Below are 26,471 nucleotides of genomic sequence, written 5' to 3'. Positions count from 1 at the left end.
CATCTAAGCGCATCCCTGTTGTGCTAATTCTGTCAATAGAGACTCCTACTTAAAGTACACCTTTTGTTTTTGTCCTGCAAGTCTCCAAACGTGGCTTCGACAAGCATGTCAGATTTCACGCTCTGATCCACGTCTCCGCTTTTTGCTACGTGGTTACCCTGTATAAGACAACAAGTATTGAAAACACATCCATCCATATATAATTCTTCTCAACTCCATTGAAAATTCTTATATCATCAATGGAATGGATGTATTGTAAACCATTTTTGTTGAACCTTTAGTTAGCCACCCTTGTTGACATTTAACTAAACGAAGAAAATTCTTATTCAAAAAAAAAGTTGCCAACCATGGTCAGTTTGGTTGAACCAACTCCTAAATTCATCCCTTTACGCTTTATTTCGAATAACAACCTGTCTTCGTCTCCGAATTATGCGATAAGTGCAGAGACAACAGATACTTCTACTTCTTTCGTGCTATGCAATGTGAATGTATGTATGTTTTCTCTCTGTGTTATACTTTTGTACTCCATTTGCTACCGTATGGTGGGTGGGTTCATGGGTGGATAAGGGTTCTCCTCTTCTTTACCCCCCCCTCTCCCTCTCCCTCTCCGCTCTACCCTCTATCTCTCTCTCTCTCTTCCTCATTTCTCCTTCTCTTCGCTCCTCTGTCTTTCTATTATATTTTTTTCAAGTTTGAACTCGATCGATTGAAGTAACGTGTTTTTTAACACGACATTGTTAAACTGTTCATTTTTTTTTTTTTTTTTTTTTTGGAGATTTTGTATCCAAGGGTTACCACCAGGCGCCTGGGATGATAAAAGAGCAAAAGAAGAGAAGAGAGAACCTTGTTAAGCCAAGTGCATCCCAAAAAATTCTACCAAACTGTTTCCCTTGACATTGACGATACTAAGAATAGCAGTGGCTTGTAGCTCTCTCTTCCTTCTGCCTCTCCTCTTTCGGTCGGCGAAGGCCTCTTGCTCTGCGTAATAGGGTAGTCCTATTTTAGGCGGGGCCCCGCCTTAGCTTGGCGCCCTGGTCGCGAATGTTCCGTTTGCGCTGATGGTTGATTCGGATTGATCCGACCGCCAGTGCATCAGCGACACGGCGCGCGCGCCTATGTACATGCTACTCGTACTAAACCTAAAAGAGGTTTCATGAACTTTACCCACTGAGAAAATGTTCGTTTCCTGTGAATTCACTTGCAGAGATAAATTTGCTCAAGTTCACTGGAGGTAAAATTTGTTTTGGGAAATTGAAAATATGAAAACTGCGCGTGTGGATCGGATTCTGAGAATTTTCTTGTGCAATGAAAAGCTCTTCTTGATAATTGGATTCCTCGATGAATAAAATGAAGCCCTAGATTGGTTATAATATCTAGTGAAGGTTATTTATTTCCTTGTAAAAAGCTGCAGAAGCTTTTTTAAAAGAGGTGTGATAGAGGGAACTGCGAAGTTTTATCGTCCCGAAAGCGAAGAGAAAAGGAAGACAGGATAGGAAAAAGCCAGCCGTTCCGAGAGCGGACCTTACCTGTTTAGGATAAAGTTCACCCCGAGCGGGAATCGAATACGCGACCTAGCGCTTACAAGGCAGGAGCGCTACCTTCCAAGCTATTAGAAAGCCAGCCGCTCCGAGAACGAACCTCATCTGTTTAAGAGAAAGTTCGCCTGAAGGAGAGATCGAATCCGTGACTACTTCTAATATTACATATAATGCCGACCCTCTAGGAAAAGCTAGGAAGAAAATGATAAGATGGCATATTTTATCATACACTAGGTATCTACTAGGTAGGTAAATGTGAAAATCTTCATCTTAATTTTCATGGTAAGTTGCTCTCAGTAGTATTCCGGATTTACCTCGTATTTTATTTTTATTTTGTTTTCTTGCAGAAATTCTGTGAGGTTAGCCATAAGATATCACTTGTCTCTTGGAAATTCTGTAAAGTTAGCCATATTGTCATCATTTTGTTTTCTTGCAGAAATTCTGTGAGGTTAGCCATAAGATATCACTTGTCTCTTGGAAATTCTGTAAAGTTAGCCTTTATTGTCATCATTTTGTTTTCTTCATTTCAGAAATTCTGTGAGGTTAGCCATGAGATATCACTTGTCTTTTGGAAATTCTGTAAAGTTAGCCTTTATTGTCATCATTTTGTTTTCTTCATTTCAGAAATTCTGTGAGGTTAGCCATAAGATATCACTTGTCTCTTGGAAATTCTGTAAAGTTAGCCATATTGTCATCATTTTGGTTTCTTCATTTCAGAAATTCTGTGAGGTTAGCCATAAGGAAAATCATGTACGCTCCGTGTAGACATGCTCCACACAGCACTGTTTATGTTACAGGGTGCGCCAGAAAAACACTGACAAAGGCTCATCTGACAGCGGTATGAGTACAAGCGTCAGGTAGATTTCCCACACATATAGGACCTCGTAGTTCCATGATTCCGTTTCGTCCAAGCCAGGCACTCTCAGATGAGTGATAAGCTTTCTCGACGGGTACTTCGTCTTGATCGTTAATTTCTAGAAGTATCGTTCATTCAGAGGGGATTTTTGGTCAGTTTAGATGTACCTATTAACCTTTCGGAAAATGAAATGATTTCCCCTCTTCAAGATAGCGCATTTAAATTTAAATCTTACATATAAATTAATTCCTACAAATGGTTTAGTACAGGCGCTACCACGCCAAAAGAGGTGCAATGAGTTTCAGAAGTGGGGGAAAATCGTTCGCGTTTCCGAAAGGAAAATACGCGTTTGATAAACACACACTTGGAGGTGAAATTATGCTTTCAAATGGGAATCAAATGAAAATTCACGTCAGTTTTTCAATTTGTCCTCACGAGGCTGAGTGCACCCCTACACAGGACGATGGTCACCTGTCCGCAAAGCTCCGCGTTGCTTAACTTCAGTGATCAATTAGATCAATACAAAATGTGTAGGTACAAGTAATAGTTCTCTTCAATACTTAAGTAACGTGCCTTAGGTATAATGTCTGAAAATAATAATAGATGTGTACTTATCTAAGAGGATTGCACAAACCCTAAAAAATACCACCAAACTACAGCTCTGAAGTGCATTGTGCCAACCACTATCGAGGTTGGTTTAGTTGAAGCGTCTGAAAAACCAACCTTGGTGGTGTAGTGGTTACCACATTGGATTTTGGATCTGGAAGTTGGTGGTTCGAGTCCAAGTCGTAAAATTTATCTAGGTGTACAAAACCTACTAACTGGGGAACGATATTTGTCACATGCTTTTAAATATGCTCAACACAATTAAAATTTCTTTCAGTTGAAGCAACTGGTTCGGTTAAGACCCATTCCCGCTTGTCGAAAAAAATCGTGTGAAAGGAAACTGAAAACGGGCCTTTATGAGCATATGCTTAACTAGCTGAATTCCGTCGCATCACTCCGGAATCCCGCTAGTTCAGTGAATGGATCTTGATTTTATAATATAAGATTTTTAAGCACACCAGCCATTGTCACGTTAAAAGAATATGTATGCCATTGTCACGTTAAAAGAATAGGTATATATATCATTTTCTTTCTTCCTTATAATATTGGAATGGGAGAGATGGGGGAGTGAGTAAATTGTACAAAGACATAGGTATCGAGACATGAAAGAGGTAAAAAGTCAAGTAGAGAAGTAAAAACAGTATAAAACGGTACAAAATAGGAGTTTGTCGCTCTCAATTCAATTGAACATCCCTCGTTAAGTAAATGTTGTTTACTAATGCAAAGGAATTGATTATTTTGTCATTTTCCTACGCGCGTCCCAATATTTTCCTACAATATCATTGCTGGCTTCCACGGCAGGGCAAGTAATTAAGTGTGCTGCATTCATGGGTGATTGATGTGAGCATAATGGGCATATTGGGGAGTCAGCACAGCCAATTCGTTAAGTAAATAAAACTAGATTAAAAAAAAATCCGTCCCATTTGGAATCGAACCGAAAACTCCCTTGTAAATCTTGTAATGGCTCAGTGTGATGGCCATTTGGCTACGGGGTAAAGTAAAGAGTGAGTGAGTCATGAAAAAGAACGACTCTTTTCAGTGGACAACCAGTCAATGAGTCACATCTTAAACCATGTAACTCAATATTTAACTCCCTATAGGTACCTACAGGGAGTTAGGATCTGACTCATTACAGGGAACTGAGTAGCCCACTGAAAAGAGAAGCTCTTTAACTCACTCACTCACTTACCTACCTACTCTTTAGACATCTCTACCATGGGGTGGTATGATAACTGATAACATAGGAAGTTGTTGTTTACAAATGTCTGGAATATTGACCATTACTTAGGCCATTTTTCCACAACATGGGAAGTTAACATTATGGATAACGAGAGAATCTAGTTGAATACGAGCAAGACAATCATATTGGAGGGATAGGGGATTGTGTCTGAACAACAAGGATAAAACGCACATCGTTAGGTAATTAATGTATAACCACATTGTCATACCGGAGAGAAAAGCGAAATAGCCACTTTGGCTGAAAATTGAAAATTCAGGCTGCAGGTGAAAATTTTAGATTGCTGCTTATAAATAATCCAGGCTGCAGCTGAAAATCCAGACTGTATCTAAATATTCAGACTACAGCTTGTAATCTAGGCTTTGGCTAAATATTCAGAATTCATAAAAGCTGCAGCTAAATATCCAAACTGTAGCTACAAATTCAGAATACAGCTGAAATTTCAGACTGCAGCAAAAGATCCAGGCGGCACCTAAAATACCATACTGCAGCTGAAAATTTGGGCTACAGATAACAACTCAGACTGCAGCTGGAAAGATAGGTTGTAGCTAAAAATTCCATCTGCAGCTGAAAATCCAGGCTGCAGCTGAATATCCAAATTACAAGTGATAATCCAGTTTGCAGCTCAAAATCCAGGCTGCGGATAAAAAAATGCAGGCTGCAGCTGAATATCCAAACTGATGAGAATATCCAGGCTGTAGCTAAATATCCAAACTGATGAGAATATCCTGCAGCTGAAAATTTGGGCTACAGATAACAACTCAGACTGCAGCTGGAAAGATAGGTTGTAGCTAAAAATTCCATCTGCAGCTGAAATTCCAGGCTGTAGCTGAAAATCCAGGCTGCAGCTGAATATCCAAATTACAAGTGATCCAGTTTGCAGCTCAAAATCCAGGCTGCGGATAAAAAAATGCAGGCTGCAGCTGAATATCCAGGCTGTAGCTAAATATCCCAGGTGTCGAGAATGTATAGCGAGGAGGAGGAGGTTGAGGAGGATATCTAGGCATCTGTTTCTCCCCCAGCTTTCAGTCTAAACCGGGCGAAATCTTCAAATATAATGTCATCCTCATTGTTAAGTTCAGGGGGACAAGTGTCACTGAAAGCATAAGGAAATTAGGAGGTTCAAATTATTATTTTTCAAAAAGAGGTTTGATAGAGGGAACTGTAACTGCTAAGGTCTTATCGTCCCGAAATCGAAAAGAGAAGGAAGATAAAAAAGGAGAAAGCCTGCCGCCGTTCCACGAACGATCATCATCTGTTCAGGATAAAATCCTTCCCGGGCGGGAATCGAACCAGCGGTCTAGTGCTTACAAGGCAGACGCACTACCAACCGAGCTAACTAGGTTGGCTCAGGAGGTTCAAATTATAAATTTAAGGTATTACCAAGGCAAGCCTACTTAGCTTAGACATAGAGGCTAGCACGTATGACTTCTAAAGGCTACGCTGCATGGTTAGGGTTAGCTGTTCTTCTCCCAGTTTATAGTCCCACAGCTAGTCTGGAGTCTGGACCAAATCGGTCCTTCTGGTGACGACCGGGGTGTGGGGTCGGGTGTAGGTGGGGGAGAAGTGAACAGGGGGGTGACGTACACCTTTTTGTTCTCCTTGGTGAAGTAGTCGAAACAGGAGGGTAATGCTTGTACAGATGCCATTGAGATGCGTTTTCTTAGGGGTTTCTAAAGTTGAGTTTTGGAGTTTCGTAAAAGAACCTGAAGTTGTATGTACCTATGTTGTGAATAAAAGAGCTGTATCTTTTGGAATTTTTAGAGCAGGTGCTTCTTTTGTTCTTCTAATTCTGGAGCAGGTCTGAATGTGGTGTTTCCGTTGATTCTTGAATGTGAGCTTTAGACTTTTTCAGACAAATTTAAAATACATCCCCCGCGATTCTTGGTACTATTTTCGCGTACGCAAAATTTAGTACAACAATAACCAAGTTGGAAATTTGAAACTGGGTAAAAAATGACATATTTAATGTATGGCTGTTTTTTTTTTTTATTACAAATTTATATATATTATTTATGTTCTATTTCACAGCCAAGGTTTATAACAATATGCTCAGTTTTTGCAGTTGCACCATCTACCTAGAATGTCACAAAAGATCTAACCAGGTCGCGGTGACATAGGTTGTTTATGAAAGCCGATGGCCCTACTTATACCAATTTACCTAGAATTTCCCCCTTAATTATTAATTGATTAAAAAACATCAAATAAATTCTATTGGCTGTACACAGTGCTTCCCTTGCAAAGCCAGAACATGTTATAAATGCCATTATGCCACAACACATTGAGAAAACAACAAAAAGTTAAAGCGTATACGGGGTGAACACTTGATTATTTGAACACCTCTATTGGCTGTACACAGTGCTTCCCTTGCAAAGCCAGAACATGTTATAAATGCCATTATGCCACAACACATTGAGAAAACAACAAAAAAGTTAAAGCGTATACAGGGTGAACACTTGATTATTTGAACACCCGTAAATCCTTCATTTCCTCAAAAAAGCCCTAAAGGACATTGAGGAAATTTCAAGTTTTTGACTCCATAATCTTCATATTTTTTGAGGCTCTATGATTTTTCATAGAACCACAGAGGTTCTCCCGAGGCATCAGGTGTTAAAATAAAAAGTGTTCACCCTGTATAGAAAAACATCAAAACATAGTAGAGATATGTAGAGCTGAAGCGTGAGTTAGTGCTTTGAAACGGAATAGTTTTCATAAATATCGCGCCACAGGTGAAATTTTTCCAATGTTTCAAAGCATAAAAAGTGTTCACCCTGTATAGAAAAACATCAAAACATAGTAGAGATATGTAGAGCTGAAGCGTGAGTTAGTGCTTTGAAACGGAACAGTTTTCATAAATGTCGCGCCACAGGTGAAATTTTACCAATGTTTCAAAGTACTAGACATCACTATGTACACAAATCGGCGAGAGAGTAGTGGCTGGTGTGTGACAGAGATGGTGCATGCTCAGATACTGTGCACAGAATAGAGAACTCGCCCCTCCCTCCTCTAAGTCCCCCCTAGGGCTATACCCTAAGTGTTCCCCCGTTAACCTATGTACTTTCTAGGGCCGGTTGTCCTCTGGGGCCCTTTAACATAGATTTTAGACTTTCTAGAGTTTCTGACTCGCCCCTCCCTCCTCTAAGTCCCCCCTAGGGCTATACCCTAAGTGTTCCCCCGTTAACCTATGTACTTTCTAGGGCCGGTTGTCCTCTGGGGCCCTTTAACATAGATTTTAGACTTTCTAGAGTTTCTGACTCGCCCCTCCCTCCTCTAAGTCCCCCCTAGGGCTATACCCTAAGTGTTCCCCCGTTAACCTATGTACTTTCTAGGGCCGGTTGTCCTATGGGGCCCTTTAACATAGATTTTAGACTTTTTAGAGTTTCTGACTCGCCCCTCCCTCCTCCAAGTCCCCCCTAGGGCTATACCCTGAGTGTTCCCCCGTTAACCTATGTACTTTCTAGGGCCGGTTGTCCTGTGGGCCCCTTTAACATAGATTTTAGACTTTTTAGAGTTTCTGACTCGCCCCTCCCTCCTCCAAGTCCCCCCTAGGGCTATACCCTGAGTGTTCCCCCGTTAACCTATGTACTTTCTAGGGCCGGTTGTCCTGTGGGCCCCTTTAACATAGATTTTAGACTTTTTAGAGTTTCTGACTCGCCCCTCCCTCCTCCAAGTCCCCCCTAGGGCTATACCCTGAGTGTTCCCCCGTTAACCTATGTACTTTCTAGGGCCGGTTGTCCTGTGGGGCCGGGGTTCACGCTAAGCAAAGTGTTCACACTCAAGCCCACGCTGACCTGTAACAAGTTGAAACGCGGCCTGGCCCTGGACGGGCAACTTAAGGACGAAGATACGAACCTGGCCTCGTCGACCATGTGAGTGCGCCTTGCGCCGGCCCTGAGACCCCCGAGGCCTGTATTGACCAAAGTGACCGGGCCACACCAACACTACTCACGTCATGTGATCTCACGGGGAGTCAGAAAGATGGAGCTCAAAGTTTTCCCATAATATTGCAAAGATGAACATCAGTAACTTGTTCACAGTTGGACTATAAAGATTACAAGTTACTGGTGTTCTTCTTCACAAAGTCACGTCAGAATCTATGACATAATATTGTATGTAATTTCGTTCAAGAGAGCTACACTACTTCACGTGAGGGCAGTGTCCTGAACGAGATTACCTACAATATTATGGGAAAACTTTGAACTCCATCTTTCTGACCGCCCATGAACTCACGTGACGTGATAGTAAGTGTGTTTCTACCTTACCTCTCAGATTCGTTTCTCATTGAGTCAATACAGGCCGAGGGTTCCCTCAGTGGTCCTCTAAGTCCCCCCTAGGGCTATACCCTAAGTGTTCCCCCGTTAACCTATGTACTTTCTAGGGCCGGTTGTCCTGTGGGGCCGGGGTTCACGCTAAGCAAAGTGTTCACACTCAAGCCCACGCTGACCTGTAACAAGTTGAAACGCGGCCTGGCCCTGGACGGGCAACTTAAGGACGAAGATACGAACCTGGCCTCGTCGACCATGTGAGTGCGCCTTGCGCCGGCCCTGAGACCCCCGAGGCCTGTATTGACCAAAGTGACCGGGCCACACCAACACTACTCACGTCATGTGATCTCACGGGGAGTCAGAAAGATGGAGCTCAAAGTTTTCCCATAATATTGCAAAGATGAACATCAGTAACTTGTTCACAGTTGAACTGTAAAGAGTATAAGTTACTGGTGTTCTTCTTTTCAAGATAAATCGTCACAAAATCACGTCAGAAACTATGACATAATATTGTATGTAATTTCGTTCAAGAGAGCTACACTACTTCACGTGAGGGCAGTGTCATGAACGAAATTACCTACAATATTATGGGAAAACTTTGAACTCCATCTTTCTGACCACCCATGAGCTCACGTGACGTGATAGTAACATCAGTAACTTGTTCACAGTTGGACTATAAAGATTACAAGTTACTGGTGTTCTTCTTCACAAAGTCACGTCAGAATCTATGACATGATATTGTATGTAATTTCGTTCAAGAGAGCTACACTACTTCACGTGAAGGCAGTGTCATGAACGAAATTACCTACAATAATATTATGCGAAAACTTTGAACTCCATCTTTCTGACCGCCCATGAGCTCACGTGACGTGATAGGAAGTGTGTTTCTACCTTACCTCTCAGATTCGTTTCTCATTGAGTCAATACAGGCCGAGGGTTCCCTCAGTGGTCCTGCCCCCATTACTAACTAACCCTCTTCCTCTGTTTCTAACACTGGTTGTTTGTTCTCTTCTCGAGGGTTCCCTCAGTGGTCCTGCCCCCATTACTAACTAACCCTCTTCCTCTGTTTCTAACACTGGTTGTTTGTTCTCTTCTCCCCCCCTCGCCTCTCGATTTTTTTGGCCCGCGCCTCTCGGACGTCGCTACAGGGAGGGTTGTCCAATCGGGCCCGGGTTCACTCTGTCCAAAGTGTGCTCGCTGACCCCCCTCCTGGCCAACAATAAGGATAAGTGGGGCCTCGCCCTGGATGGTCAACTGAAGGATGAGGACACGAATCTGGCGTCGAGCACGCTGTGAGTGCACCCTGTATTCCTCCCTACCTATATTTCTCTACACCACCCTGTTTATATTTTGGCCCTATCTTTTTTTTATTAATTGTAAACTTGTACCTCCACACAGCACTGTTTATGTTACAGGGTGCGCCAGAAAAACACTGACAAAGGCTCACAGCACGCTGTGAGTGCACCCTGTATTCCTCCCTACCTATATTTCTCTACACCACCCTGTTTATATTTTGGCCCTATCTTTTTTTTATTGTAAACTTGTACCTCCACACAGCACTGTTTATGTTACAGGGTGCGCCAGAAAAACACTGACAAAGGCTCATGTTATTAACCTTGGTCCTGAAGCCCTAAGGTTGTGAGGGAGAGGTTGGGTTTTTAGTGGGTATGGATCACTAATACCGAGACACAAATCCCACACTCCCCATATGAAAGGTTTTGGCTTCTGATTTGGAGGTCTTTCTAAGATTTTCCCACCTCTAAGGAAAGAAAAAAAAAGGCTCAGGGTGGGTAGATCATCATTTCCAACAAGGTTCTCCGAGTCATTTTCCTAACTTGGAAAATAAACAAATGTCTGCAAACTGCCTCACTGCAAAGTCCAAACAGAAGAGAGAAAATAATCGTTTCGAATACTACCATCGACAAAAGTTTGTACTCAATTTTCGATTGCAAATATTTCAACGTGTTACTTTCTGGTGTTCTCGTGTTGACCCAGTACCGAAATGGGATGTATTGTGTCTCTTCTCGCCCATCTGATGATCTGATGAGAGGCATACAACGGGATGGGCATGCTACGACACAGACCACATGCGTCTAATAAAGCAGTTGTTTCATTGGTACAAAACAAAAACGGCGGTGAAACACTCATCTTAAAAAAAAAAAAAAAAAAAAAAAAAAAAAATGTTTATTGACAAGTAAATCTCAGTACTGGTTTAACTCTTGGATTAAAGAATCTGATTGGCTAATGGCCGGATCCACAAAGCGAGTTTAAACTCTATTTAAATTAAACTCCTTTTAAATTGAATTCTTGGATGAAGCAATCTGATTGGTTGATTTCCACAATTTTTCTAGCAGAAACTAAGGAAGAATAGGTTTGATTGGAGTCACTTACCGGACACTTTGATTTTCTTGACTGTCCTATTTGAATTATTAGCTACATGTACATTCACAGCAATGCTTTCACCATGGTAATACAACTGAAATCAACACAACCAACATTTCATTGGTTTTACAAGATTGGACTGTCATGTCTGGACTTTCAGAGTTTTCAGACTTAGACGAAGAGTAATCTTTTTATTTCATTTCAATAAATTAATACTTACCACCAGCCTAGTTAACTTGCCTTGTAAGCGCTAGGCCGCGGGTTCTATTCCCACCCGGGGAAGATTTTATCCTGAACGGATGGGGTTCGTTCTCGGACTGGCTGGCTTTCTCCTATCTTATCTTCCTTCTCTCTTCGATTTCGGGACGGTAAGACCATAGCAGTTACAGTTCCCTCTATCTTCTTCTTCTTCCTAGCCTTTTCCAAATTAAATACGGTCGAGGTTTCTTGTCAGTCTCTTCCAGGTAGCCCTACAGTTCCCTCTATCAAACCTCTTAATAATAATAATAAATAAAAAAAAATCTCAGTACGACTTACTTCTTTGTCTAGTGAGGCTTCCAAATGTAGCTTGTTGGGACTCATCATGAATTCCTTGCTAACTTCTACTGATGGTTGTTCTCCCTGTTTACTTGGAGCGTACATGATTTTCCTAATGGCTAACCTCACAGAATTTCTGAAATGAAGAAAACAAAATGATGACAATAAAGGCTAACTTTACAGAATTTCCAAGAGACAAGTGATATCTTATGGCTAACCTCACAGAATTTCTGCAAGAAAACAAAATAAAAATAAAATACGAGGTAAATCCGGAATACTACTGAGAGCAACTTACCATGAAAATTAAGATGAAGATTTTCACATTTACCTACCTAGTAGATACCTAGTGTATGATAAAATATGCCATCTTATCATTTTCTTCCTAGCTTTTCCTAGAGGGTCGGCATTATATGTAATATTAGAAGTAGTCACGGATTCGATCTCTCCTTCAGGCGAACTTTCTCTTAAACAGATGAGGTTCGTTCTCGGAGCGGCTGGCTTTCTAATAGCTTGGAAGGTAGCGCTCCTGCCTTGTAAGCGCTAGGTCGCGTATTCGATTCCCGCTCGGGGTGAACTTTATCCTAAACAGGTAAGGTCCGCTCTCGGAACGGCTGGCTTTTTCCTATCCTGTCTTCCTTTTCTCTTCGCTTTCGGGACGATAAAACTTCGCAGTTCCCTCTATCACACCTCTTTTAAAAAAGCTTCTGCAGCTTTTTACAAGGAAATAAATAACCTTCACTAGATATTATAACCAATCTAGGGCTTCATTTTATTCATCGAGGAATCCAATTATCAAGAAGAGCTTTTCATTGCACAAGAAAATTCTCAGAATCCGATCCACACGCGCAGTTTTCATATTTTCAATTTCCCAAAACAAATTTTACCTCCAGTGAACTTGAGCAAATTTATCTCTGCAAGTGAATTCACAGGAAACGAACATTTTCTCAGTGGGTAAAGTTCATGAAACCTCTTTTAGGTTTAGTACGAGTAGCATGTACATAGGTAGATTTCCTAGGAAACACATTAATACATATCTCTGAGGATGAATTTCATTGGAAAACAAAAACAGACGTTCAGATTTTCACCGAAGCTGTGTACATCTAAAGTGCAGACTAGTGCAGAGGCGAAAAACGATTGCACCAATGGCATATTCTTGTTGTTCATAACTTTTTTTTATATATATATTAAAAAGTTGGGTAACTTTTAAGAATATAGTAGTACCTACCTACATAACATTTGGTAAAACAACTTGAAATCAATGTGGGAAAATGATAACAATTATTTGCTTCTTTTTAAATAAGTTTTTTTTTTCAATTGGTACCATCAAAACTTGTTGAGGATTTAAGTAGGAAATGGAAATAAAGCTTTTTTGGACAGAAGCAGAGGCTTTAATACGTATTCACGTCTCTTTGTCTATGAAGATGAAGAAACGATACGTACATTACATACATACAAAGAGAGACACAATATGAAACCAGCCGTTCCGAGAACGAACATTATCCCATCAGGATAAAATCCGCCCCGGGCGGGAATCGAACCCGCAACCTAGCGCTTACAAGGCAAACGCACTACCAACTAAGCTAACTAGGCTGGCGGTCACGTAGGGTTGGAATTAAAAAATTATTTCTCAAAGCAATCCGAGACTCATCATGAAATTCAAAAGTGGTCCGCGTGCTAGGTCGATGCGACGGTTTGATGGCCCCCCGGGGGCGGATTTTGTCCTAAACAGATAATGTTCGTTCTAGGAATGGCCGACTCTCTCTCTTGGTCTATTCTCCTTCTCTCTTCGATTTCGGGACGATAAGACCTTAGAAATTACAATTCCCTCTGTCAAACATCTTTTAAAAAAAGCAGTCCGTGGGCCAACGCTCAGTTGGGAATCCCTACAACCAAAACTCTGTTATAGGAATGCTCTGGGGAGTTGAGGGAAAAAAATAATAGAAAAGACAGACAGACTGACAGACAGACTGACGGACAGACTGACAGACAGACACCGAAGCGAATACAATAGTCCGTCCACTATACCTTTTATTGTTAGTAATAATAAAGGAAGGACGGACTAAAAAGAAAAGAAACTTCGCGATATCCATCTAATGAGAAATTGATTAATGACGGGGAAAAATATTGCCGAAAATGTGCAGATGTTTTGTGCAGGTATCAGCAACTTTCGTAACCAAGTGGTTAGCGCAGTATCACACGAAACTTTCACACCCGGGGTGCCGGATTCGATTCCCGGCAGTGTCGAAAGTTTTAATTTCAACATGAGACTGTAGAATTGTAGATCCAGGGGTTTCGGAGTTTTGAACTCAGATTTGGATTTTTCCCAACTTTTTACATAGGAATTGACCATTTATTTATAATTTTTACCCATTTGCAACCGCTCCATTGTAGATCCGGGGCTGAGTAAGTCCTGAATATTTACAGACTTGTAGAGACTACATAGTATTTTCCTTTCGCAAACAGAACCGATTCCGATGGCGTTCAATTATTTCCTATGGTTTAATATAGGAGTTATTACGCCCAAAAAGGGGAAACGAGCTTCCGAAAAGGGGAAATTCCGAAAGAAAAATCCAACTATTCTCAACTTTACGATCAATAATTCACGACATAATTAGACACAAAATATACAAAACAAAATATTCTACCTACCTACTCCTAACCACTTTCTAGGTGAACAAACATTGTAATGAAAAATTACATTAAACAATATTTAAACAAATGAACAATACCTACGGTTCCCTATTATGATGTAGAGTTGTAGAGAATTATCAAAGTTACCCACTACATTCATTCCATTATAAATGTGGAAAATTATGTGGGTAAATATTTGCCGAAAAGATAGACCCTTTTACAACAAGGCACTATTAAAACTTGGTGGGTTGTACTGCTGTGTTACTTTTTTTTAAAGAATTAGTGGTCACTGCGCTCGCAGGCGGGAGACCCGGGTTCGATTCCCGGCGGGGTCAAAAAATTTGATGATTAATTCCGTGACTGGCCATTGCGGGGCCCACTCAGCCTCGTGAGGAGAGTCCAATAGAATTTATTTGATGTTTTTTAATCAATTAATAATTAAGGGGGAAATTCTAGGTAAATTGGTATAAGTAGGGCCATCGGCTTTAATAAACAACCTATGTCACCGCGACCTGGTTAGATCTTTTGTGACATTCTAGGTAGATGGTGCAACTGAAAAACTAAGCATATTGTTATAAATCTTGGCTGTGAAATAGAACATAAATAATATATATAAATTTGTAATAAAAAAACAGCCATACATTAAATATGTCATTTTTTTGCCCAGTTTCAAATTTCCAACTTGGTTATTGTTGTACTAAATTCTGCGTACGCGAAAATAGTACCAAGAATCGCGGGGGATGTATTTTAAATTTGTCTGATAAGTCTATAGCTCACATTCAAGAATCAACGGAGACACCTTCTACATTACATTCAGACCTGCTCCAGAACTAGAAGAACAAAAGAAGCACCTGCTCTAAAAATTCCAAAAGATACAGCTCTTTTATTCACAAAATAGGTACATACAACTTCAGGTTCTTTTACGAAACTCCAAAACTCAACTTTAGAATCTCCAAGAAAACACAGCTTTTACGAAACTCCAAAACTCAACTTTAGAAACTCCAAGAAAACGCATGTTTTACGAAACTCCAAAACTCAACTTTAGAAACCCCTAAAAAAACGCATCTCAATGGCATCTGTACAAGCATTACCCTCTTGTTTCGACTACTTCACCAAGGAGAACAAAAAGGTGTACGTCACCCCCCTGTTCACTTCTCCCCCACCTACACCCGACCCCACACCCCAGGAGTGTAACTGTGTGTGTCCCTTATACGTACACAACACAACGGGACCGTGGACTCAACTCGGCGCCACCACAAGTTCATATTTCACCAACTCCATGCTTGGAGTCCTAGGGATGTTATTCGTGTGCGTCCTAGCGCGTCAAACTATAGCGAGAACGTGTGAGGAGAGAGGCCTGCCACACCCCAGGAGTGTAACTGTGTGTGTCCCTTATACGTACACAACACAACGGGACCGTGGACTCAACTCGGCGCCACCACAAGTTCGTATTTCACCAACTCCATGCTTGGAGTCCTAGGGATGTTATTCGTGTGCGTCCTAGCGCGTCAAACTATAGCGAGAACTTGTGAGGAGAGAGGCCTAGATGAATGGCGTGAAGCTTTCTGCGAGCAAGACGTCAAAGGTAAAATCCATTAGTGGTCACTGCGCTCGCAGGCGGGAGACCCGGGTTCGATTCCCGGCGGGGTCAAAAAATTTGATGATTAATTCCGTGACTGGCCGTTGCGGGGCCCACTCAGCCTCGTGAGAAGAGCAGCTATGTCTTATAAATGCGCATAGCAACCGGTGTCAGCATGGTAGGCAAACACTGGGAGCTGGATTGTTGAGATTTTTATTTGGAAAAGTCCTACAATGCTGCAGTGAGCTTGGAAGATGGGGCAGGGGTTCCCTAATGTCTTGATGGTGTTTCTGTTGATGGATTTTTTTTATGCATAAATGGATTAATAAAATGCACGTCCTATTTTGGACTCGAAAAAGAACGCAGTGAGCACCAAAGCTGTGATATAATAACACAAAGAAACGACATTTATTAAAGGTAAAATCCGGACGGTGCTGGAAATTCTGGACGCCAAAGAACACGAGGTGCGCGCCGCCAAGGAGAGAATCAAATGCGCAGAGAAACACGTGCGCATGATGAAACTATCTACGAACCAGGTCCATGCGGCCATCCTATGTCAGATGGTGAAGCTACGCGAAGCGCTAGATTGGGTGGAAAGAAACCCGAGTGGAGATTGTGACGGTAGTATCGTGACGGTGAGTACGTGTTCGAGTGATCTGGATGTGACGGCACAGATAGCACTGCTGGAGAGTCAGATCCATAAGCTGACGGCCGAGAAGAACAGACAGAGCGATTGTGTGTCGCTCTATTAGAGCGATTTTATGTCGTCCAATTAATATTAGGAGTGTTCACTTGGTGTGAAATATTTGAAGATGAGCTGTGAAAGAAACCTAAATTACCTAAATTAAATTGCACATAGTAACCTATACGCTTGTATGTACCTACATTTCCCTCTGCGTGCAAAATCGTATAATAATAACGATTTTGTGTCGTCCTATTAGATATTAAGATCATGAACACTGGGGATAATTTTGAGATGAGCTGTGAACGACTCGAGTGATCTGGATGTGACGGCACAGATAGCACTGCTGGAGAGTCAGATCCATAAGCTGACGGCCGAGAAGAACAGACAGAGCGATTTTGTGTCGCTCTATTAGAGCGATTTTATGTCCAATTAATATTAGGAGTGTTCACTTGGTGTGAAATATTTGAAGATGAGCTGTGAAAGAAACCTAAATAAAATTGCACATAGTAATCTATACGCTTGTATGTACCTACGTTTCCTCTGCGTGCAAAATCGTATAATAACAACGATTTTGTGTCGTCCTATTAGATATTACATATAAGATGATGAACACGGGGGATAATTTTGAGATGAGCTGTGAACGAAATCTAAATAAAATTTTACATAATAACTTATACGCCTGTACGTACATTTCCCTCTGCGTGCAAAATCAGAAGAAGAAAAGGTATAATTGAGGAGCGCCCCGCCATGTCAAGAAAGTTTGACCGCGCTACTAGAGATAATAATTCTAACAAACAAAAAATTTATTGTTGGTTTAGGTAGTATTATGAAGGATATTTTTTGATAAAATGTTGGGCAAATTCGTTAATTTTAATTTATTATGGTGAGTGGGCAAAGTGCTAGTTACCTAGCTATCTCCTAGCTAGATTTACTCATCACCACATTTGTATTCAGAGTAGTGAGTAGACCTCTGAACGTAATTTCTTTTCTCTTATCAATCCGAAACACTTTTTCTCCACAGGAAGAGCCCCTACTTTTTGACACCCTCCCTGTTTGACGTGTGTACCTCAGCCCAGACGTGTACCTCATTTCCTCACCCTTTTACTAGTATTACTTGCTTTTTTCTTGTAATTCTTCCCGTTTTCTCTCCGTAAAGAATGGACTGCCTAAGTGATGACGTTGAGTTTTAAGTGGTCTTCTTAAGTTTTTCACCTGCTTAGGTAATCAAATGGGAAAAAAGTAAAATTTGGTCACAAATATTGAATGTTTCTAATAAATCTATTAACAACCTTTGGCCAAAAAAACGTCACACTTAAGTAGTCTTTGATAAAATTGTTTTTCTATCACCTATGTATGTGTTTCTATCTTAACATTCTCTGGCTATGTAAAAACACATCATCTGGTGTTTAGCATGTTTGTACATATCGATATTTATAAGCCCCTTTTTTTTCTTAACGTGGTTTTTTATATGGCTTCACTCATCAAGCTTACTTTTGCCAGGCCCAATCGAGGGCTAAAGAATTACAAATGTACCCCAAAAGTGTCAGCTTAACTCCATATCCAAAAATCCCAATCCGAAGCTTATGTGTAGGGGCAAACAGCCCTAAAGGATGGGTTAAGCTACTACGAATCTACGACCCCAAAAGTATAGCCAATGCTGTCTCACGTGGCTAATGGACCCTGTACAATTGTGTTTCAGCATCAAGGACCCTATGGCTCGGGAAAGTCTGGGCATTATAGTGCAGTACAAAGTCAAAGTCAAGCTGTGTCTGGGAGCACTGGGAGGGTGAGTGTCCATGCAGAAGGTCCTGGGTTCGATTCCCATTATAGGCCACTGAACCTACCGAGAAAAGTAGAAAACTATTCACTGTAAATCAAGCATCTCCACTAGTACTTTCTATTTTCGATTTAGCATTTAGCGCATTCAATAATCAAACAAACTTAAGCATTTAGGCACGTCGTTCATGCGAATTTAAGCTTTTTAAAATGTTTGTAGAGGGAACACTAACTGCTAAGGTCTTCTTATCGTCCGCAAGTCGAAAAGGAAGACAGGATAGGAGAAAGGCACAAAATGAACATTGTCACTTCAGGATAAAATCCTCTCCAGGCGGGAATCGAACCCGCGACCTAGGGCTTACAAGGCAGACGCGCTACTCTCCAAGCGAACTAGGTTGGCTTAGAAAGGATTTCTCCATGGACTTCTGGTGTTCCATTTGAATTCTTTCCTTATGCCTACCTCGGTGGTGTAGTGGTCAAGGCGCTCGCCTGGTAAACAGGAGGGCGTGGGTTCAATCCCGGCCTACTCTCACTCAGTCTGTCAGACATTCGGAACATGTGTGATTGTGTGTTAGACCTGGGTTTCTCAGATAGTCTGGCAGACCCGGTCTGTCAACTGCAGTCTGAGTTGTTATCTGTAGCCCAAATTTTCAGCTGCAGTATGGTATTTTAGGTGCCGCCTGGATCTTTTGCTGCAGTCTGAATTTTCAGCTGTATTCTGAATTTGTAGCTACAGTTTGGATATTTAGCTGCAGCTTTTATGAATTTTGAATATTTAGCCAAAGCCTAGATTACAAGCTGTAGTCTGAATATTTAGATACAGTCTAGATGTCTAGATTTTCAGCTGCAGCCTGGATTATTTATAAGCAGCAATCTAAAATTTTCACCTGCAGCCTGAATTTTCAGTTTTCAGCCAAAGTGACTATTTCGCTTTTCTCTCCGGTATGACAATGTGGTTATACATTAATTACCTAACGATGTGCGTTTTATCCTTGTTGTTCACACACAATCCCCTATCCCTCCAATATGATTGTCTTGCTCTCATTCAACTAGATATTCTCTCGTAATCCATAATGTTAACTTCCCATGTTGTGGAAAAATAGCCCAAATATTGAATGTTTCTAATAAATCTATTAACAACCTTTGGCCAAAAAAACGTCACACTTAAGTAGTCTTTGATAAAATTGTTTTTCGATCACCTATGTGTTTCTATCTTAACATTATCTGACTATGTAAAAACACATCATTTGGTGTTTAGCATGTTTGTACATATCGATATTTATAAGCCCCTTTTTTTTCTTAACGTGGTTTTTTTATAATGGCTTCACTCATCAAGCTTACTTTTGCCAGGCCCAATCGAGGGCTAAAGAATTACAAATGTACCCCAAAAGTGTCAGCTTAACTCCATATCCAAAAATCCCAATCCGAAGCTTAGGTGTAGGGGCAAACAGCCCTAAAGGATGGGTTAAGCTTCTACGAATCTACGACCCCAAAAGTATAGCCAGTGCTGTCTCACGTGGCTAATGGACCCTGTACAATTGTGTTTCAGCATCAAGGACCCTATGGCGCGGGAAAGTCTGGGCATTATAGTGCAGTACAAAGTCAAAGTCAAGCTGTGTCTGGGAGCATTGGGAGGGTGAGTGTCCATGCAGAAGGTCCTGGGTTCGATTCCCATTATAGGCCACTGAACCTTTCTAAAAAGTAGAAAACTATTCACTGTAAATCAAGCATCTCCACTAGTACTTTCTATTTTCAAACTAGCATTTAGCAGATTCAATAATCAAACAAAGTTAAGCATTTAGGCACGGCGTTCATACAAATTTAAGCTTTTTAAAATGTTTGTAGAGGGAACACTAACTGCTAAGGTCTTCTTATCGTCCCCAAGTCGAAAAGGAAGACAGGATAGGAGAAAGGCACAAAATGAACATTATCACTTGAGGATAAAATCCTCTCCAGGTGGGAATCGAACCCGCGACCTAGCGCTTACAAGGCAGACGCGCTACCCTTCAAGCGAACTAGGCTGGCTTAGAAAGGATTTCTCCATGGACTTACGGTGTTCCATTTGAATTCTTTCCTTATGCCGGCCGGCCTACTCTCACTCAGTCTGTCAGACTCGGAACATGTGTGATTGTGTGTTAGACCTGGGTTTCTCAGACAGTCTGGCAGACCCGGTCTGTCAGACATTAGGAACTTGTGTGACAGGAAAACATCCAGCCCCAGGTCTCAGACGGTTTGACAGACCTATTTCTCGAGCTTTTTCCGCCACACGTTCCGAACAGGGAAAACCTCCACTGATTTTTTACCCCACTGTGTCATCTTTCCCCTCCAGGGACCTAGTGGCGGAGCTCCCATTCACCCTGATGCATCCTAAACCCGAAGACGAGGAACCTGCCCTCCCCTCCACGCCCTCTGGTGGAGAACCTCACGAACTAAAGTCCAATGACAAGATCATGGAAGCCAACCTCATACAATTAGAGTAAGTAATAGAAATTGAACATTTGTAGGAATTAATTTATATGTAAGATTTAAATTTAAATGCGCTATCTTGAAGAGGGGAAATCATTTCATTTTCCGAAAGGTTAATCGTTAATACATCTAAACTGACCAAAAATCCCCTCTGATTACTAGAAATGAACGATACTTCTACAAATTAACGATAACGATATTAAAGATACTTCTTGAGTCCCACTAAGAGTGAGTTTAGATTTTTTTATTTAGGTATTAAATTCCTCGATTGCTGGAAAACCTCTCAGATAAGAGCTAGACTTGTAGATAATGTCAGTAAGAATCTGTGCTTGGGCAGGTTTAACTCGATAAAGTTACTTTGAAAAAAAAGGGAAATAAAATCTAGTGGGAACAAGACTTGACTTTCTTTCGATTTCTATTATAATATGGAACTGAAAAAGAATCGACCCGAGTAACTTTATTCGGCTGAAATTCTGCATTGTGTAGATCTGTAGATAAATAGTAGGTATGATGATGTGTACCTATTGGTCAATTTTATTCCTGTGATACCCACGGCAATCCAGTTCAAGACATTGAGGCCTATTCCACGAAATACTTCGCCTCGCAATCGCCAAATACTCACAAGACGTTTCAATTTTCTGAAAAAGCACCGAAAAAAAATTTTGCTTTCCGAGAGATAAAAAAGTTAGAAGTTCGAAGTGGGAATTTTTCGTGAAATGGACCTCATGTCTTGGAAATTTTGTAGATAGGGTAGCTTGTTTATTGCTGTCTTATAGAAAAAACAGGTAAAATAAAACCTATTAATTTATTTATTTTAATTCGGTCCCATCAGGATAAAATCCGCCCGGGCGGGAATCGAACCCGCGGCCTAGCGCTTACAAGGCAGACGCACTACCAACTAGGCTGGCGCTTAGGTATCAAATGGGAAAAAAGTAAAATTTGCCCTCAGATTTGGATTTTTCCCAACTTTTTACATAGGAATCGACCATTTATTTATAATTTTTACCCATTTGCAACTGCTCCATTGAATTGAGAGCGACAAACTCCTATTTTGTACCGTTTTATACTGTTTTTACTTCTCTACTTGACTTTTTACCTCTTTCATGTCTTGATACCTATGTCTTTGTACAATTTATTCACTCCCCCATCTCTCCCATTCCAATATTATAAGGAAGAAAGAAAATGATATACATATTCTTTTAACGTGACAATAGCTGGTGTGCTTAAAAATCTTATATTATAAAATCAAGATCCACTCACTGAACTAGCGGGATTCCGGAGTGAAGCGACGGAATTCAGCTAGTTAAGCATAATTATGCTCTAAAGGCCCGTTTTTTTTTTCGACAAGCGGGAACGAGTTTTTTCGACAAGCGGGAACGAGTCTTAACCGAACCAGTTGCTTCAACTGAAAGAAATTTTAATTGTGTCAAGCATATTTAAAAGCATGTGACAAATATCGTTCCCCAGTTAGTAGGTTTTGTACACCTAGATAAATTTTATGACTTGGACTCGAACCACCAACTTCCAGATCCAAAATCCAATGTGGTAACCACTTCACCAAGGTTGGTTTTTCAGACGCTTCAACTAAACCAACCTCGATAGTGGTTGGCACAATGGACATCAGAGCTGTAGTTTGGTGGTATTTTTTAGGGTTTGTGCAATCCTATTAGATAAGTACACACCTATTATTATTTTCAGACATTATACCTAAGGCACGTTACTTAAGTATTGAAGAGAACTATTACTTGTACCTACACAATTTGTATTTACCTAATTGATCACTGAAGTTAAGCAACGCGGAGCTTTGCGGACAGGTGACCATCGTCCAGTGTAGGGGTGCACTCAGCCTCGTGAGGACAAATTGAGAAACTGACGTGAATTTTCATTTGATTCCCATTTGAAAGCATAATTTCACCTCCAAGTGTGTATCAAACGCGTATTTTCCTTTCGGAAACGCGAACGATTTTCCCCACTTCCGAAGCTCATTTCACCTCTTTTGGCGTGGTAGCGCCTGTACTAAACCATTTGTAGGAATTAATTTATATGTAAGATTTAAATTTAAATGCGCTATCTTGAAGAGGGGAAATCATTTCATTTTCCGAAAGGTTAATCGTTAATACATCTAAACTGACCAAAAATCCCCTCTGATTACTAGAAATGAACGATACTTCTACAAATTAACGATAACGATATTAAAGATACTTCTTGAGTCCCACTAAGAGTGAGTTTAGATTTTTTTATTTAGGTATTAAATTCCTCGATTGCTGGAAAACCTCTCAGATAAGAGCTAGACTTGTAGATAATGTCAGTAAGAATCTGTGCTTGGGCAGGTTTAACTCGATAAAGTTACTTTGAAAAAAAAGGGAAATAAAATCTAGTGGGAACAAGACTTGACTTTCTTTCGATTTCTATTATAATATGGAACTGAAAAAGAATCGACCCGAGTAACTTTATTCGGCTGAAATTCTGCATTGTGTAGATCTGTAGATAAATAGTAGGTATGATGATGTGTACCTATTGGTCAATTTTATTCCTGTGATACCCACGGCAATCCAGTTCAAGACATTGAGGCCTATTCCACGAAATACTTCGCCTCGCAATCGCCAAATACTCACAAGACGTTTCAATTTTCTGAAAAAGCACCGAAAAAAAATTTTGCTTTCCGAGAGATAAAAAAGTTAGAAGTTCGAAGTGGGAATTTTTCGTGGAATGGACCTCATGTCTTGGAAATTTTGTAGGTAGGGTAGCTTGCTTATTGCTGTCTTATAGAAAAAACAGGTAAAATAAAACCTATTAATTTATTTATTTTAATTCGGATTTTTAAAAGGCTTTAAAAAGAATAATTTGAGAGGTTTTTCTACACTTTTAGATATTAAACAGTGTTTCGAAATGTACAGATCTTTTTATGTTTTGTATTGTTTGTTTCACCTTTCATCACTCTACATAATTTATTGAGGTTTGGGAGGTTTTTAGTTCGCTTTGCTTTGTCACTCTGAACGTCAATTTCAGTAAATTATTCGAATGGATTACCTGAAGATCTTTCCCTTCCATGGATTTGAAGATATTTAATTAAGAAGCTCGGTAGCGCTCCGCCCCGCCAAGTCAAGAAAGTTTGACGGCGCTACTAGAGATATTTTGCGCCACAGAGAAAGTAGATAGGTATAAGAATTATTTTCAATGGCAGTGCATAACCCAAGTAACCAAAATGGGATTCTATCCGAGTAGAATCCAGATAGAATCCGGGTAAAGAGGAGAGGATTCTATCCCGTAGAAACCGTATAAATTCCTCATCTACCTCCCAAACTTTTTTAAATATCCTAATGTATTTTATCGTGCCCAGTGTTTTTAAAGCTTGACAGTCTGATCCAATATAGGACATTTAAAACCTCCCCTCTGAATTTTCGGTTCATGTTGTCGGGCAGGTTTGTTAAAAATAAAAATTATAGCTTCGATTTTGACTGATTTCGATGATCAATATTTCCATTGTTTCTATTAAGATCAGTAGCTCCACCACTATTTCATTATGAACAAATAGGTAAGTCGGTATTAAGATTTTTTGTCCTCAATATTTCCACTGTGCACGGTAGGTATTATTAATTTATAATTCCCTGAGTTTTCTTCTTCATTGTACTCCGATTATTATTTATTTGCTGGGGTTTCTAATTTTCCTCTGGTGTGTGTGCTGTGTTTAGTATTTAGTTTTCTTAAACTACATTCAAGTCTGCCATTGTTCTTTCCAACACGGGGAGTCAAGTTTTCAAGTTATACCTACCTACGTACATATTGTATTTCTTTATCACTGTCTCTCTGCTTTTTACTTTCCTTATCCTATAGGAAGGAAAGTAATGTAATCGGGTCAAATTTTCGATGGTCAGATTTTAGTGCCAAAACACGTTTTGAGGTCCCTAGAGCCTAAATCCAAAGTTTCAGCCATTGGTCCGTGTGTGTGTGTCTGTCTGTGTGTCTGTCTGTAAACAAAATATCTCGAGAACGGTAAGAGCTAGAGACTTGAAATTTGATATGTAGATGTCAAATGTGACAAGGATGCGACACGAAACTTTCGGTTAAGACCGGTGCTACGGTTGGCGGCATTTTACCGCTTTTTGGCGGTTTTCGGTGTAATTCAATATTATCTCGGGAACGGTATGAGCTAGAGACTTGAAATTTCGTATGTAGTTCACAAATGTGACAAGGATGCAATACAAAACGTTTGGTTAAAATAGGTGCTGCGGTTGGCGGTATTTTGACCGCTTTTTGGTGGATTTCGACCGCTTTTTGGCGGTTTTCAGCTATAGCGACAAAACGGTTAGAGATACTGTAAAAGTTAGGGTAAAAGAACACTCAAATAAGCATCATTCAATAGGAAAAGGAATGTCGTGTGATATTCACAGCAGAGTTTTTGTGTATGGAGTTGAGCTGAGAGGGAACTGTAACAACGGAAGAGGATACGACCTAAACTTTTTGAAGGAGAGAAGGATGAATCGAAGAGGGAAGAAGGACAGGATAGGAGAAGGCCAGACTTTTCGAGAATTACCTTATCTGTTTAGGATAAAATACGCCCCGGGCCGGAATCGAACCCGGCGCCTAACGCTTACGAAGCCGCCGCGTTACCCTCCAAGCTAACTGGCAGTTGTTTCATCGCTACTATAATTAGGTTTACATACCTTGCTCTTCGGGTCAATTTAATTTGAACTTCTTCATTTCGTGTCAGTGCTGTGCAATTTCACCTTCAATTCATTATTAAAGTTGTCTAATATAATTACACAACATTAATATAATTACACAACAACTTGGTAGCAAGGTATTGGGATGCACGAGGGAAAATGACCTAATAGTCAACTCCGAGCATTTGAAAACAACAACAACAACAACACAAAAATGCTTTTACCTACACATTAGATCTTATTATCATAATTCCATGTCTTCAGATTACCTTTCTCCTGATTATCAATTATTTATCAGTGTTCTTTCTTTAACTTGGGTATTGTAAAATTATCTAGTACTCTATTAGCAGTACAAGTAAAAACTGAACGTCAGTCATCACCAGTGAGTGCCCATTGTTACTTCAGCCATGAGCTCTCAAACCTCTCTATCATTCCTGTGTCACTTATTCGAACTGAATGGTGTGTTAGACCTGCATCGCCCTCAGTATCGGTATCAACGCATCTACTGTTCCCTCCAATACTCCATGTTCTTCATGTTCCTATCGTTCAAACTCTACAACCTGTTCACCCGTATGACTCGGGATTCCACCGAGTTCTTCAAACTTCTCTACACTGATATGGGAATCCTTTATGTCATCCTGAGCGCGTTTTTACTCTACAGGAATCACGGACTGCTTACCGCTATCGTGAGTTACTTCGAAGATGCCTGTCGGACGGACACCAAACTCGCCCGCGTCTGTAAACGCAAGGCGGACTTGCTTTTCCGTGTGTTCTTACTTTCCGTTGCCTTCAGCACTGTCAATACGGTTCTGGAGAACCTGCTGCCCCTCTCCGAGGAGAATTTGAACCTCGCCAAACGTATTTCCAAGACGAAGTACCCGTCGAGAAGGCTTATCACTCATCTGAGAGTTCCTGGCTTGGACGAAACGGAATCATGGAACTACGAGGTCCTATATGTGTGGGAAATCTACCTGACGCTTGTACTCATACCGCTGTCAGCTGGTATAGTGACGTTGCTTCCCACCGTGGTTATTTATGTAGAAGGACAATATGAGGTGTTAACAAGGCAGGTGAAGCAGTTGGGACATCGGGAGGAAGACTTGGCGGGTGATTACAGAACCTCTGCTGAGGCTGGGAAAGGAGAGATGCTTTCTGAGAGGAGAGAGATGTCTCAGTTAGGACACCGGGAAGTAGACCCCCCTGTGCCTTTCTTGGCAGGCGATTTCAAAACCACTGCCCGGGCTGGAAA

General features: G+C 40.7%; 2 protein-coding genes and 1 long non-coding RNA gene across 5 annotated transcripts in view; 2 read left to right on the top strand and 1 right to left on the bottom strand.

Moving 5' to 3' along the window:
- Positions 1–4,960, bottom strand: part of LOC113468676 — a 12,395-nt gene extending 7,435 nt beyond the window's left edge. Inside the window, exon 1 of the long non-coding RNA XR_003392341.1 lies at positions 2,562–4,960. This is a non-coding gene — a long non-coding RNA (uncharacterized LOC113468676). The remainder of the gene's footprint in view (positions 1–2,561) is intronic.
- A 2,132-nt stretch (positions 4,961–7,092) lies between these two features.
- On the top strand, positions 7,093–20,572 carry LOC103512230 (beta-arrestin arr-1-like). Its single transcript, XM_026825765.1, has 6 exons — positions 7,093–7,106; positions 7,963–8,106; positions 8,586–8,759; positions 9,651–9,794; positions 18,016–18,102; positions 20,422–20,572. The coding sequence occupies exons 1-6, from the start codon at positions 7,093–7,095 to the stop codon at positions 20,570–20,572; spliced, it is 714 nt and encodes a 237-aa protein (XP_026681566.1).
- LOC103512228 lies at positions 14,686–16,497 on the top strand. 3 transcript variants are annotated; one of them, XM_017445315.2, is made up of 3 exons: positions 14,686–15,233; positions 15,419–15,637; positions 16,049–16,497. In XM_017445315.2, exons 1-3 carry the CDS (start codon positions 15,122–15,124, stop codon positions 16,381–16,383), a joined length of 666 nt encoding a protein of 221 aa, XP_017300804.1. In that variant the 5' UTR covers positions 14,686–15,121; the 3' UTR covers positions 16,384–16,497. The 3 variants fall into 3 exon arrangements, with proteins under 3 accessions (XP_017300804.1, XP_026681564.1, XP_008475200.1); XM_026825763.1 differs by having other exon boundaries at positions 14,686–15,407; positions 15,593–15,637; XM_008476978.2 differs by having other exon boundaries at positions 14,687–15,238; positions 15,424–15,637.
- Positions 20,573–26,471: the final 5,899 nt, after the last annotated feature.

This window comes from Diaphorina citri, unplaced genomic scaffold (genome assembly GCF_000475195.1).
Source record: "Diaphorina citri unplaced genomic scaffold, Diaci psyllid genome assembly version 1.1 scaffold812, whole genome shotgun sequence".
Classification (NCBI taxonomy): domain Eukaryota; kingdom Metazoa; phylum Arthropoda; class Insecta; order Hemiptera; family Psyllidae; genus Diaphorina; species Diaphorina citri.
The sequence above is the reverse complement of the archived record's forward strand: the minus strand, read 5'-3'. Positions and strand labels throughout refer to the sequence as shown.